Raw genomic sequence first — 13904 nt, forward strand, 5'->3', positions numbered from 1 at the left:
GTTAAATAAAATACGTAAAGCAAAACTAGAATTAAATGAAAGTATTAATAAAAAAACAAAATTCTTAGCACAAACACTTGTGCTAACAAATCAGGTCAATTTGTAGCTAATCAGTTAAAAATAAAGAATGAAAAAAGAACTATATGTGCATTTAAACACTTATCTGGGGAAACAGTATATGACCCTGAAAGAATTATCAACACTTTCAGGTACTTTTACAAAATCTTTATATTCACTACAGATAAACCCATCTAAAGACGAAATTGATCAGTTTCTTAATATAACTCTTCCAAAATTATCAAACAATCAAGCGATAGATGAACCCCAGATGAACTCCAGGAAGCCCTGAACAGTATGCCAAATAATAAGGCCCCAGGTCCAGATGGATTTCTATAAAGAATTCTGGACAATTCTGGCCCCAACATTCTACAGAAACCAAGGAAAATGGCAGTCTACCACCAAATATGAAATCTGCCAACATTAGTCTCTTGCTAAAACCAGGCAAAGACCCTATATTGCCTACCAGCTATCGTCCAATAATCCCTTATTAACGTTGACCTTAAAATAATCCGCAAAACTCTCTCAAAATGAATAGAGAATATAACCCCTCTCATAATTCATCCTGACCAAACTGGTTTCATGAAAGGGAGGCACTCATCGACAAATACACGTAGATTACTTAATTTGATAGACTATTCATGTAATAAAAATGCAGAGAAAGCTTTCAATAGAGTTAATTGGAAAATGTTATATGCAGCCATACACAAATTCGGTTTTCGAAACTCTTTCAGATTATTCAATAAACTGGTTAAAATTGGTCTAATCTAATTGAATTACAAATGCCACCAAATGTGTCAGAATGCCTTAATCTCAAAAACCCCAAATTACCTTCCAAAATATACAGGACACTTTCCAAATTAGATGAATCAGTATCGCTTCCTATTACAAAATGGGCAGATCTAAATGGTCACCCTTTAAACTGATAAGAAATCCCAGTTTACAAGTAATACAATACAAAATCCTGCATAGAGCGCACTATACATGTCATCGGATGTTCAGGATGGGTCTTACGTCTTCTAACACTGTCAAGGTGATACACCTGACAATTACATCCACGCTCTTTGATTCTGTCCTCCTGTTCAGAGGTTCTGGCACAGGATTTGTGAAGACTTATCAAAGTGTCTTAAATGTTCCATTCCAGCCTGCTTGTTAGGCGACCTAGATGGTGTCACAACAGAGTAGAACGCATCCCACATGGCTTTCACCGCCTTATGCAAGAAGACTGTCCTCATGAACTGGAAAAATAAAAATTATCTCAATATCAACCAATATAGAGATCGTTTGTTGGACCATATTAGTCTTGACACATTAGATCAATCTCTCTGGGCTCCTTTGATCGGCTCCATCAACTAGAAGGAGTGGGGGGTCACGGTTCTGTCCGGCTTTGGTCTCTGCTGTTGATGTGGGGAGACACATGTGTCTCGTGTGAAAACCAACGATGTATTTAATTTGGTAGCACTTCTGTCCAGTATGTGTTTGAAGGAGTAACGTAATTTGCATAAGGGAAAAAAAATGTATTCTCTGTTTTTAGAGGGGTGAGGTATGTGGTGCGACCCAGCTGTAGTAGGTCTGTTTTAAATAGTTGGAATTATCAGAAATGCTTTGTATGTTTACATTTACATTTACAGCATTTATCAGACGCCCTTATCCAGAGCGACTTACAATCAGTATTACAGGGACAGTCTCCCTGGAGCAATTTAGGGTTAAGTGTCTTGCTCAGGGACACAATGGTAGTAAGTGGGATTCGAACCCGGGTCTTCTGGTTCATAGGCGAGTGTGTTACCCACTAGGCTACTACCACCCTATGGTATGTCTGAAGGAATCTCCATGTACATTGATTTGTTTATGTTCATGTGAAAAGCACCCCCCCCCCCCCCCCCCCCACCCCCCGTGCAAACCTGAGGTATGGCATGTCCCAATTAAGGGTGGGGCTTTATTAAGGTGAGGGTGCACCTTGCAGGGGGAGGACTGTTGAGAGCTCTGTTGAGAGTAATGGCCTAAAAGGGCCTACCAGAGCACTCTCTCCACACTAATCCCTTTCACCCTCATCTCCCCCCACCCGAGTTCCCTGAACCAAATCTCTCACCTCGGGACTGAATGGCTGGAGGTATTTTGGAGGTACACTGCTGCTGTACATAGTTATAAAAGACACCCCCGCCCCCAATTAAAACACTTGTTCGGTGCCATCTACTGATATTGTTTTTTTTTTTGAAAGTCTAGACCCTGAAAGTAACATTATATAAATTATTGTGATGTATGGTAGATTATGGTTGAATAAACCCTGAGATAAACCATTGTGCAACATGATGCCATTGTCAGTCTTTTTGGGGCAGTTCATTCATTTTTTCTTTAAAGATTCTTTATTTGCAACATTTTTTATTCACAGATTTTATTTTTAAATTCACTTCTTCTCACGCGCTGCCTTCACCCTTGTGACATCTGCGTAGCTCAATTCTGTTCTCCAACCTCCTGGATGAACCTGCCCAGCCGTGTTCTTGTATTGTCTTCTTTCCTCCCCATTTCTTTCTAGAAGATGCTCTGGTTTTATTTTAATCTCTGCGTTCTTCTCACTTTGCCAACACTGTTCCTTCTCTCTTTTGGGTTCCTCAATCTCCGTACTCTTGCTTGTATTATTTATGTGCTGGAAATGTGTTTCGAGCTCCTCACATTGCAGACGTTCAAGATCTCTTTCTCCTCTCATTCTTTCTCTGTTTTCATCCTGAGTGACCTTCATGGCAATTTGTCGGTCTCTCTCTTGCCTCAGGTCTTCAAGCAAAGCATGTATTTTCTGTCTCGTGTCATGAACAGCCATCTTCAGATGATGATTAGAGGCCATGAGCGTCTCCTCTGTTTCTTTATGATTGCTGAGATCCTTTTCCAGGAATGTCTTTATCACCCCATCGAGTCTGAAGATCTGTTCCCTGACTGCCTCAACCTTATACATACTGAACTGTCAAAAATCTGAAATGACGTGTTTCTTGTAGGCTCACCTCCTATATAGAGAAAAGCTGATGATGTCACTTTTGGATTCAGCCAATCAGATTGACAGACTGAATCTGAGCAACACTGTGATTTGCAGGTTTCATGGAGAGAATCATACTAAAGAACTAGAGCTCAAAAACACTGTGATTTGCTTCATTTCCTTCAAATTACACTATATTTCATCCAACTTGCTTGGTCATTGTCTAGTTACACATTCTGAATGGAAAAATGTATGGGCCTGGACTTTTCACGTGTTGTTTGACCATCACCTTTAGCCATAGTCAGATAGTTATATGATCATTTGTACTGCTTATTAAATGACTACATGATGTTATGTTTATTATGAGATTATTTCTTTAAATTCACTTCTTCTCATCGGCTGCCTTCAGAACCCTTGTGACGTAGCTCAATCCTGTTCTCCAACCTCCTGGATGAACCTGCTCAGCTGTGTTCTTGTATTGATATCTTTCATTCCCGTTTCTTTCTAGAAGACGCTCTGGTCAGCTCACATAACAGAGGCTGAAGAGAGATCTAAGTAAATTATATCTATATAGATCTATATACATTCTCAAAAAAAAGCGTCTGTTTAAGGTGTGCTACTTCAAATTTTAAAAGCTCTTCAAATCTTCAAGTCTTCCTGTGATGACAGAGGGGGCTGACGTGTACTATTATACTGTATCTACAAGTACACCCTTCACATATTTTATTATGTATTGCCTTGGGACAACGCTGAAGGTATGGCACCATTATACAATGTAAAGAAGTCAGGGTACAGCTTGTTTAAATCCCCTCAAAATAATTAAACATACAGACATTAATGTCAAAACTGATGGCAACAATGGTGAGTACAACCTTAAGTGAAAATGTCCATGGCTGTGATTGGCAGCTAACACTGTATTAGGGAAGTTAAACAGATAAACTTTGGACTAAGGTTGGGTGGCACTGAGCTGTAATCCAGTTCCATCTTTACCACATCACTCTGCCCCCTCAGCCAACAAGAGCATCTCCCAGTCCCCCACCCACTCTAATGCTGTGAACACATTAGTCCAGCTCTTGAGTTGTTATGTCTTGTGCTAGTATGCCAATTTTTTAACATGCTTTAAACACCACCAAATTTTACGTGATGCATCGTGGCCACGCCCTGTTAGCATTTTTGACGTTAGCATGCTAGCATTGAACATGGACCAAACACCACCAAATTTTTTTGCCCTGTTAGCATTTTTAACCAGTGCCACGCTTTTCCACTACAAACAGAGGGCACCAGCCCCTCAGAATGCACCAGCCCCTCAAGTAGCGAGAAGCCGTGATGGGAGGAGTGGAGCGGAGTCAAGAGACAACCGAATATGCCTCGCCTACTCGTTCTTGATTGGTCAGAAACTGCCCTCTCAGATCCTGATTGGTTGGACGGTTCCTCCATTTACTTAACAAGGATTAACGAGGTTTGCGTCGCGAAACGGTTTAATATTTCTGCTCAAAGCAGATTTAATTTGCAGATGGACATATGCGATGGGTTTTGTTGTTCTTCTAACTACGTTACATTACTCTGTTTTCGTCTTACGTTATACATTACAGCAGATCATCCAACTTGCTTTGTCAGTGTCTAGGTACAAAACCCATCGCATATGTCCATCTGAAAGTTATGTGAGCTGGCACTGCCTGTAAATGACTTTGAAACGTTTTTGGGTTATTGTGTAACATGTTTAAGTCTTGCTATCATAACTTTACTTATGTGCCTTTATTTTGTAAGTTCCTGTGAGACGGATACTTTTATTTTGAAAGGACGGAAAACCGGAAGTTGACTGTATTAGCGCGGAGAGCGAAAGTTAACCGGGAAAGGACATAAAACGACGGAAAACACGGTGATAAGGGGAAATAGCGTTACAGAAAGTGTATAGTTTTCTTTGTTTAGCTCCTGTCGATAGTGGACACAAGGTTTGTTGGAATTTTCTGTACATTTATTTCAACTTTTATTTGTTTAAGAGAGTCAAAGCTACGGCTATACTTAGCTTTATTTAATGACGGTTTATTTTGTTTTAGATTGTTAATTTGTATTTATTGTTTTCTTTTAGCTCTTACGTTGGTTTGATAACGCAATGTGAATGAGAAAGAAATAAAGAGCATCAGACCATAAGTAAAGCTGTTTTAATTTGACGGGATGCTACAGTAAGCTTGTACCTCATCGATTCCATCTCACAAGTTCGATGTTCCGAAGAGGGATCCGATGATGGTCGAAATCCGTGACACTCACTCATGATATGGAAGCATCAGCAAGCAGTAGTAAAGGTCAAATGATGGACGCCGGTCAGGACAGCGGAGAGGAGGAACTTCGTCGTTCTAGTCGTTTACGGAGCACCACGGAGAAGATGCTTGCATATCAGAGAGAGGAGGCTCACAGAAAGGAGAAAAGGCTTATTCACCTGTACGAACAATGGAAAATCCAGGCACGCAAGGCCAGAGAGCTACTAAAGGTAGATATCCCTGAAAATCAAATTGCAACTCTCATTGACACACTAGAGAAAGCAAATAATGATGTTATGGACCTCTATATGGAAATCAGAGACTACATTGCACCCTCTGATGAAACAGAGGAAAAGTTATTTCACGTTGATGCATGTGAGGCAGTGACAAAGGACATGGTTAAAATTGCTTATGAAAGGATAGCAGGCATAGATGGAGAATTTGATGGTGAAACTGTGAAACAACATCTCCGTGAGCTGCTTAACAGAGACTATGCTCGCTCCATCTATGGATCTACAGTATCACTTTCCAGCCAAAATTCCATAGCCTCCATGGTAGCGGTCAAAGTAGCGGATGCTGCTGCAGAGTTAGCTGCAAGGAAAGTAGAGTATGAGATGTTACTGGAGGAGGAAAAACAATGTGAACGAATTCAACAGCTGGAAGAACAACAGAAAAGGGATCTAGCAGCCCAGAAAAATGGGCTGGCAAGACTGAAAGCTGAGAAGGACATAAGAGCTGCGCAAGCTAAATTGAATATCTACAATCAGGGAGGTATGCAGGAGGCTGATGTTGCAAGAGCTGACTATGATATTCAGAAGCCTTTGGGTTCAGCCCCTATTCACCAGTCCTTCCATGGTCCAGTAACACCATCACGGTCACAATCTGATGCGTCCCACCTAGCTCAAGTAGTTCAAGACAGCATAGCTCTGAATAGGCTTCCAATGCCAGAACCATCCATGTTCACTGGTGACCCCATCCAGTTCATTGAGTGGAAGGCCTCATTCATATCACTCATAGACAGAAAGAACATCTCTTCAGCAGACAAACTGTATTATTTAAAAAGGTATGTGGGAGGTCCAGCCAGGAAAACGCTTGATGGCATCTTTTATAGGAATGATGATAAAGCCTATAACGATGCTTGGGTTCGCCTCAACCACAGGTATGGTCAACCATTCATTGTAGCCTTTAGAGAGAGGCTGCCAAATTGGCAAAAGATCCAGTCAAGGGATGCCGAAGGATTGAGAACATTTGCAGATTTCCTGCATGCATGTCAGGAAGACATGCCTCATGTTAAGGGTCTTGAGATTTTGAATGACTGTGAAGAAAATCAGAAACTGGTTCTAAAGTTACCTGAATGGGCAGCATCCGGGCCCTGACAACATTCCTGGTCGTGTACTGAGGGACTGTGCAGTGGAACTCACTGATGTCTTCACAGACATCTTTAACATCTCACTCTCCCAGGCTGTCGTCCCCACCTGCTTCAAAGATACAACAATCATTCCGGTGCCAAAAAAGTCATCTCCTTCCTGCTTTAATGACTACCGTCCAATTGCACTTACCCCCATCCTCATGAAGTGCTTTGAACGGCTAGTCATGAAGCACATCAAGTCTGCCCTCCCCCCCTCACTGGACCCCTTCCAGTTTGCATATCGGCCCAACCGCTCAACCGATGATGCCATCTCCACTGCACTCCACTCAGCACTCACACATCTGGACAAAAAAGACTCATATGTTCGAATGCTGTTCATAGACTTCAGTTCAGCACTTAACACTATAATCCCACAACAGCTCACACAAAAACTGATCCAGCTGGGGCTCAACACCTCACTGTGTAACTGGCTGTTGGACTTCCTCACAGGAAGACCATAAGCAGTACGGGTTGGCAGTAGCACATCCAGCACCATCGTCCTTAACACGGGGGCTCCTCAGGGATGTGTGCTGAGCCCCCTTCTCTTCACTCTGCTGACCCACGACTGCACTCCGTCACACTGCTCCAACCTCTTCATCAAGTTTGCGGATGACACGACTGTGGTGGGACTCATTAATAACAGGGATGAGTCCAACTACAGAAGCGAGGTGAGCCGCCTGGCCAAGTGGTGCGGAGACAACAATCTCTCCCTGAATGTGGAGAAGACGAAAGAGATTGTTGTTGACTTCAGGAGAGGAAACACTCAGCATGCTCCTCTGACCATCAACGGTGCATCTGTGGAGAGAGTGAGCAGCACCAAGTTCCTGGGTGTGCACATTACCGAGGATCTCTCCTGGACAAAAAACACCACTGCATTGGCCAAGAAAGCACAGCAGCGTCTTTACTTCCTCCGCAAACTTAGAAGAGCAAGAGCACCAGCCCCCATCATGCACACATTCTACCGAGGAACCATCGAGAGCATCCTGTCTAGCTGCATCACTGTGTGGTTTGGAGCCTGCAATGCGTCCTGCCAAAAAACTCTCCAACGCACAGTAAGAGCAGCTGAGAGAATCATCGGTGTCCCTCTCCCCTCCCTCCAAGACATCTACAGCACACGCCTCACCAAAAAAGCCCTCGGCATAGCAGCTGATCCCACCCACCCAATGCAAACCTTCTTCAGCCTGCTGCCATCAGGGAGGAGACTGCGGAGTCTCCAGGCCAGGACCAGCAGACTGAAGGACAGCTTCACCCATCAGGCGGTCAGGAAACTCAACTCCCTCCCGGCTCTGCCCCCACTCCCCTCACTCCCCTCTTCTGCTCCACAAACTTTCTGAACTCTAAATCACACAAACTGACCATGCACCAGTCACTCTGTGCAGCTCTGGTCTGCCATCTACCTCACTTTCACTTCGTCACTTTAAACTTAAAACTCTGTTGCACTATTGGTTTTTGCACTCTCCTGATGTTGCACTCTCCACCATGTGCCCTTATTTGTATATGGTGTTTTTAAAATTGTATATTGTGCCTTTCTTTTTAAATTGTATTTATACTCTGTATTCGTTACTGTTACTGTTTTTGTATTTAATGTTATTTTTATGGGTCAGAGAGTAACGTAATTTCAATTCTCTGCATGTCCTGTACATGTGGCAGAATTGACAATAAAAGTTGACTTGACTTGACTCATGGTGGAACCGGCAGGTCACTCAAGTTATGAACGACAAGCAGGAATTTCCGGACTTCAGAGACTTTGTTAATTTCATGCTAAATGAGGCAGAAATCGCCTGCAACCCCATAACCTCATTTCATGCTCTCCATTCATCAGGGCCACGCACAGAGAAACACCATCTTAAAGAAAGAAACACTAAATCCAGTGTAGTCCACACACAGACAGTAACAGAGACTGGGAATCAAGGGCAGTTGAGGTCTGGTTTAAAGGCTCCATGCATGCTATGCCAAGACAGTAAACATCGTCTGCACTGCTGTCCCATGTTCAAGGAGAAGTCTCTGGATGAAAGAAGGAAAAATGTGAAAGAAAGGAAACTGTGCTATGGTTGTCTGAAGCCGGGCCATAGTGCAAAGGACTGCCGGCACAGACACTCATGCGACATCTGCAAGGGAAGACATCCAACGTATCTCCATGATGACAACTATACCAAATTCAAAACACCTACAGTCTCAAACCAGAGCCACACAGATGAATCAGCTACCACATTGTCTCTCAGTGTGAACACTGAAGAGCCGTTCTCCAACACCTCCATGATTGTACCAGTATGGCTGTCTTCAGTTAGTGATCCAGGTATGGAAAAACTTGTTTATGCCCTGCTCGACACACAAAGTGATACGGTTTTTGTTGACCAAGAAATTAGTCATAGCTTACAAACCAAGACCCATCCTGTGAGACTGAAACTCACCACCATGATTGGAGGAAATGCATTAAGGAACAGCGAAAGGATTTCAGGTCTCAGAGTGAGAGGCTATAACTCCACGATCCTCATTGATTTGCCACCTGCTTACACCAAGGATTGCATACCAATAAATCGAACACACATTCCTACCTGTGAAACGGCAAGACACTGGAATCATCTTAGTAAAATAGCTGATGAAATTCCACCACAGCTAGATTGTGAGGTTGGCCTGTTAATAGGCTATAACTGTTCAAGGGCACTGGCACCACAGCAAGTAATCTTGGGAAAGGATAATGAACCTTATGCAGTTCTCACAGATCTGGGGTGGAGCATTGTGGGTTGTTCACCATCTAACCACGACACGCCAAGCAATACCAACATGTGCCACAGAGTTGCAGTCAAGGAGCTTCCCTTAGTGACTCCATCGGATGTTATTAAGTTACTCGAGTCTGACTTCAAGGATACTAGTAAGGATGACAAGACGGTGTCTCAAGATGACATCACGTTCCTGAACATGTTAAAGGAGGGCATTAAGGAAAAGATTCACGGCCATTATGAGATGCCACTACCCTTTAAGCAGAGGCCGCATCTCCCTAACAATAAACAACTAGCCATTGTCCGGCTCAGTCATCTTAAAAGAAAACTGTTAAAGAATGACAAGTCCACAGGACACAGCACTGTACAGGAGCGAGAGGAAGCAAGGTGTATAATTGTTAGAGACTTACAGATACAAGTATATACAGAGGAGATTAAGTTGCTCAGAAAGGGAGCTAAAATTCCATCTAAGAGTAAGCTGTACCATTTGGATGTCTTTCTTGATGAAGATGGAATCCTCAAGGTGGGAGGAAGACTGAAAAATGCATGTCTCCCTACTTCACAGAAACATCCTATGATTATTCCAAGGGATCATCACATCACCAAGATGATTATTTCTCATCATCATGAACAAGTCAGACATCAAGGAAAGGGCCTGACGATCAATCGGATCAGATCGAATGGATATTGGATTCCAGGAATCAATAGGACTGTTGCAACACTTATTCATCAGTGTGTCAAATGCCGGAAGATTTACAGAGGAGCAGCGAATGGCAGATCTGCCATCAGAGCGTGTAGATCCATCACCACCATTCACCTACTGCGGAATGGACTGCTTTGGTCCATTTTTCACTAAGGAAGGACGTAAGGTACACAAAAGATATGGACTCCTTTTCACGTGTCTATGCTGTCGAGCTATCCACATTGAAATGCTGGTCGACATGTCAACAGATGTTTTCATCAACGCCCTTAGGTGTTTTATAGCTTTAAGAGGAGCAGTACATGAAATAAGGTGTGATCAAGGAAGTAATTTTGTTGGAGCTAGAAATGAACTGAAGGATGCTCTGAAGCAAGTGGACATCAGACGATTTCACTAAACCTGTGAAATCGTCTGATAACGTTTTTAGCGGAAAAGCAGTGTGACTTCAACTTGAATGCACCACACTCAAGCCATGCTGGAGGCGTATGGGAAAGACAGATCAGGACAGTGAGGAATGTTCTTCGTTCCACTCTCTCACTCTCACCAGGAAGGCTAGACGATGCCTCACTGCGGACATTCTTCTATGAGGCGATGGCTATTGTGAATAGTCGTCCACTAACGGTTGAAAACCTAAATGATCCAAGCAGCCCTGAACCACTACCCCCTAACCACCTACTCACCATAAAACCTGTGATGACATTACCACTTCCTGGGAGATTCATCAGAGAAGACATGTATGCTCGCAAGCGGTGGCGTCATGTTCAGTATCTTGCAGAGCAATTCTGGAGTCGATGGAAAAGAGAATATCTCTCCAATATTGCTACCAGACAACGCTGGCATACTCCAAGAAGGAACTTGAAGGTCAACGTCATGGAGAAGACCGATGACTTGTCACGGAGTGAGTGGAGGCTGGCTAGAGTTATAGAGACAATGACTTCTAAGGACGGACTTGTAAGAAAGGTAAAGATACGTTTTGGAGACAAGAAGATGGGACAGGAAGATCAGCGTTCCAGCAGGCCTTCTGTTGTTGAACGTCCAGTTCAGAAATTGGTTCTGTTACTAGAGACTGTTTAATCATTCTTTCATTCCTTTACACCAAATGGGTTTATTAGATTGTTAATTGGGTCTGTCAGGAAGACAGACCATTTATTATTGTGCTGAGAATGGCAAAAAAGAACATTAAAGAACGTTAAAGACCGCCACGCGAAGACCGTCAAACGTAAAGAAACAACGGATTTGTAAAATAAAACTTACCACAGTAAAGAAGCCCCATTTTACAAATTACATGCCCGCAGCTGTGACCAATGCCCGGACAGACCCATCAAAATTTCCCCTGGAATTTTGGCTTCTAGTTTGTATTTATTGTTTTCTTTTAGCTCTTACGTTGGTTTGATAACGCAATGTGAATGAGAAAGAAAGAAAGAAAGAGCATCAGACCATCAGTAAAGCTGTTTTAATTCGACGGGACGCTACACTGCCCCTAATTCTCCTTGAATTCCATGAATAGAACATAGTAAACATCAAATCTCAATGTAAAGTCCTCTTTTATAACACTCACTATATTATGATTGGACACCATTGCAAGTCTGTTTATTACAGTTCTTTATACATTTTATCATATGATCATTTGTACTGCTTATTACCACAGTAAGGGCAGTGGTGGCCTACCGGTTAAGGTTCAACTCTCGATCCGCCAAGATGCCACTGAGGTGCCACTGAGCAAAGCACCATCCCCACACACTGCACACTGCTAGGGTGGTAGTAGCCCAGTGGGTAACACACTCGCCTATGAACCAGAAGACCCGGGTTCGAATCCCACTTACTACCATTGTGTCCCTGAGCAAGACACTTAACCCTAAATTGCTCCAGGGAGACTGTCCCTGTAATACTGATTGTAAGTTGCTCTGGATAAGGGCGTCTGATAAATGCTGTAAATGTAAATGTAAATGCTCCCCGTGTCATGGCTGCGCACTGTTCACTCAGGGTGATGGTTTAAATGCAGAGGACAAATTCCACTGTGTGCACCGTGTGGTGTGCTGCTGTGTATCACAAGTGACAATCACTTTCACTTCACTTCAAAGGACTACATGATGTTTGTCTCATGTTTTAGGTGTGTGATGCTTAAGAAAGTCACATACAGTTCATTCATTTTTTCTTTAAAGATTCTTTATTTAGAACATTTTTTATTTACTTTTTGTTCCAACAAAGTTTTTTTTTTTTATTCACTTCTTCTCATCCGCTGCCTTCACCCTTGTGATGTCTGCATAGCTCAATCCTGTTCTCCAACCTCCTGTATGAATCTGCCCAGCCATGTTCTTGTATTGATATCTTTCCTTCCCGTTTCTTTGTAGAAGATGCTCTAGTATTATTTTAATCTCTGCGTTTTTCTCACATTGCCCACACAGTTCCTTCTCTCTTTTGAGGAGGATCTTCATGGTTTCCTGGATCTCCGTTCTCTTGCTTGTATTATTTATGTGCTGGTAATGTTGTTCCAGTTTGTAACTGGTAAACGTTTCCTCCAGAAGCACTTTTTCAAGTTCTTCTCGTCTTTTGTGCTCTTGGTCTCTTTCGTCTCTCATCATTTCAAGTTCCTCCTTTAGTTGCTGTAATGTCTCTCCTTGAAGACTTCCTTTGCTCTCCAGCTCATCATGGAGCTTTGTCTCTGTCTCCAGGAGAAGCTTCTCTGCCTCCTTCCTGCGCTCTCTTATTGCTTCGAGCTCTCGTTCAGCTTTCTCTTTCCTAATCTGCTCCTCTGTTACTTTACATCTCAGCTTCTCCTGTTCCTTCTTCTCCTTCTGCAGCATCTCTTCGTAAAGAGTCTGCTTGCTATCCAGCTGCATATGGAGCCGTCTCTCCATCTCCATCTTTTTATAATCAGAAAAACGCCTTTCTGCTTCTTCTACTTTCTGTCTCTCCACATTGAGCTGCGTTTCGAGCTCCTCACATTGCAGACGTTTGAGATCTCTTTCTCCTCTCATTCTTTCTCTGTTTTCATCCTCAGTGACCTTCATGGCAATTTGTTGGTCTCTCTCTTGCCTCAGGTCATGCAAGGCCCGAGTGTTCTGTTGCATGTCATGAACAGCCATCTTCAGGTGATGATTAGAGGCCATGAGCATCTCCTCTTTTTCTTTATGATTGCTGAGATCCTTTTCCAGGAATGTCTTTATCACCCCATCGAGTCTGAAGATCTGTTCCCTGACTGCCTCAACCTCATTCATCTGAACTAATTTCAGTTTAGTCATGTTGGGCCCAGCAGGAACTTTCTTCCTGCTGAAGGTACGCTTGGTCCAATTAACAAACTTCTTCCACATCTTCATTTCGCTATCTCTGTACTGAACTGTCAAAAATGTGAAAAGACGTGTTTCTTGTAGGCTCACCACTTATATAGAGAAAAGCTGATTGTCATTTTTTTATTGAAGAACTGGGTTAAACAACACTGTGATTGGCTGGTTTCATGGATTGACTCATACTAAAGAACTAGGCCTCAGAAACACTGTGATTAAATATTCTTTATTTACAACATTTTTTTATTTACTTTTGTTCCAACAGAGAGATTTTTTCTCTCATCCGCTTCTTCTCAGACTTCTTCTCATCCGCTGCCTTACATTTACATATACATTTATGGCATTTATCAGACGCCCTTATCCAGAGCGACTTACAATCAGTATTAAAAGGGACAGTCCCCCTGGAGCAACTTAGGGTTAAGTGTTTTGCTCAGGGACACAATGGTAGTAAGTGGGATTTGAACCCGGGTCTTCTGGTTCATAGGCAAGGAGTAGCCCCATCCTACCTCACA

The 13904-nt window shown here is 42.8% G+C and overlaps 1 protein-coding gene across 2 annotated transcripts; it reads left to right on the forward strand.

Moving 5' to 3' along the window:
• Window positions 1-4837: 4837 nt before the first annotated feature.
• Window positions 4838-6775, forward strand: LOC114789067 (uncharacterized). Of its 2 annotated transcripts, none has more exons than XM_028978138.1 (2): window positions 4838-4974; window positions 5112-6775. In XM_028978138.1, the coding sequence occupies exon 2, from the start codon at window positions 5298-5300 to the stop codon at window positions 6654-6656; it is 1359 nt and encodes a 452-aa protein (XP_028833971.1). In that variant the 5' UTR covers window positions 4838-4974; window positions 5112-5297; the 3' UTR covers window positions 6657-6775. The 2 variants fall into 2 exon arrangements, with proteins under 2 accessions (XP_028833971.1, XP_028833972.1); XM_028978139.1 differs by having other exon boundaries at window positions 5240-6775.
• The last annotated feature ends 7129 nt before the right edge of the window (window positions 6776-13904 follow it).

The sequence above is a fragment of the Denticeps clupeoides genome, chromosome 4, assembly GCF_900700375.1.
Source record: "Denticeps clupeoides chromosome 4, fDenClu1.1, whole genome shotgun sequence".
NCBI lineage: Eukaryota > Metazoa > Chordata > Actinopteri > Clupeiformes > Denticipitidae > Denticeps > Denticeps clupeoides.

What these genes read in the sequence shown, in the direction of transcription:
- LOC114789067 (XM_028978138.1), top strand. Translation starts at nt 5,298, where the DNA reads ATGGAAGCATCAGCAAGCAGTAGTAAAGGTCAAATGATGGACGCCGGT.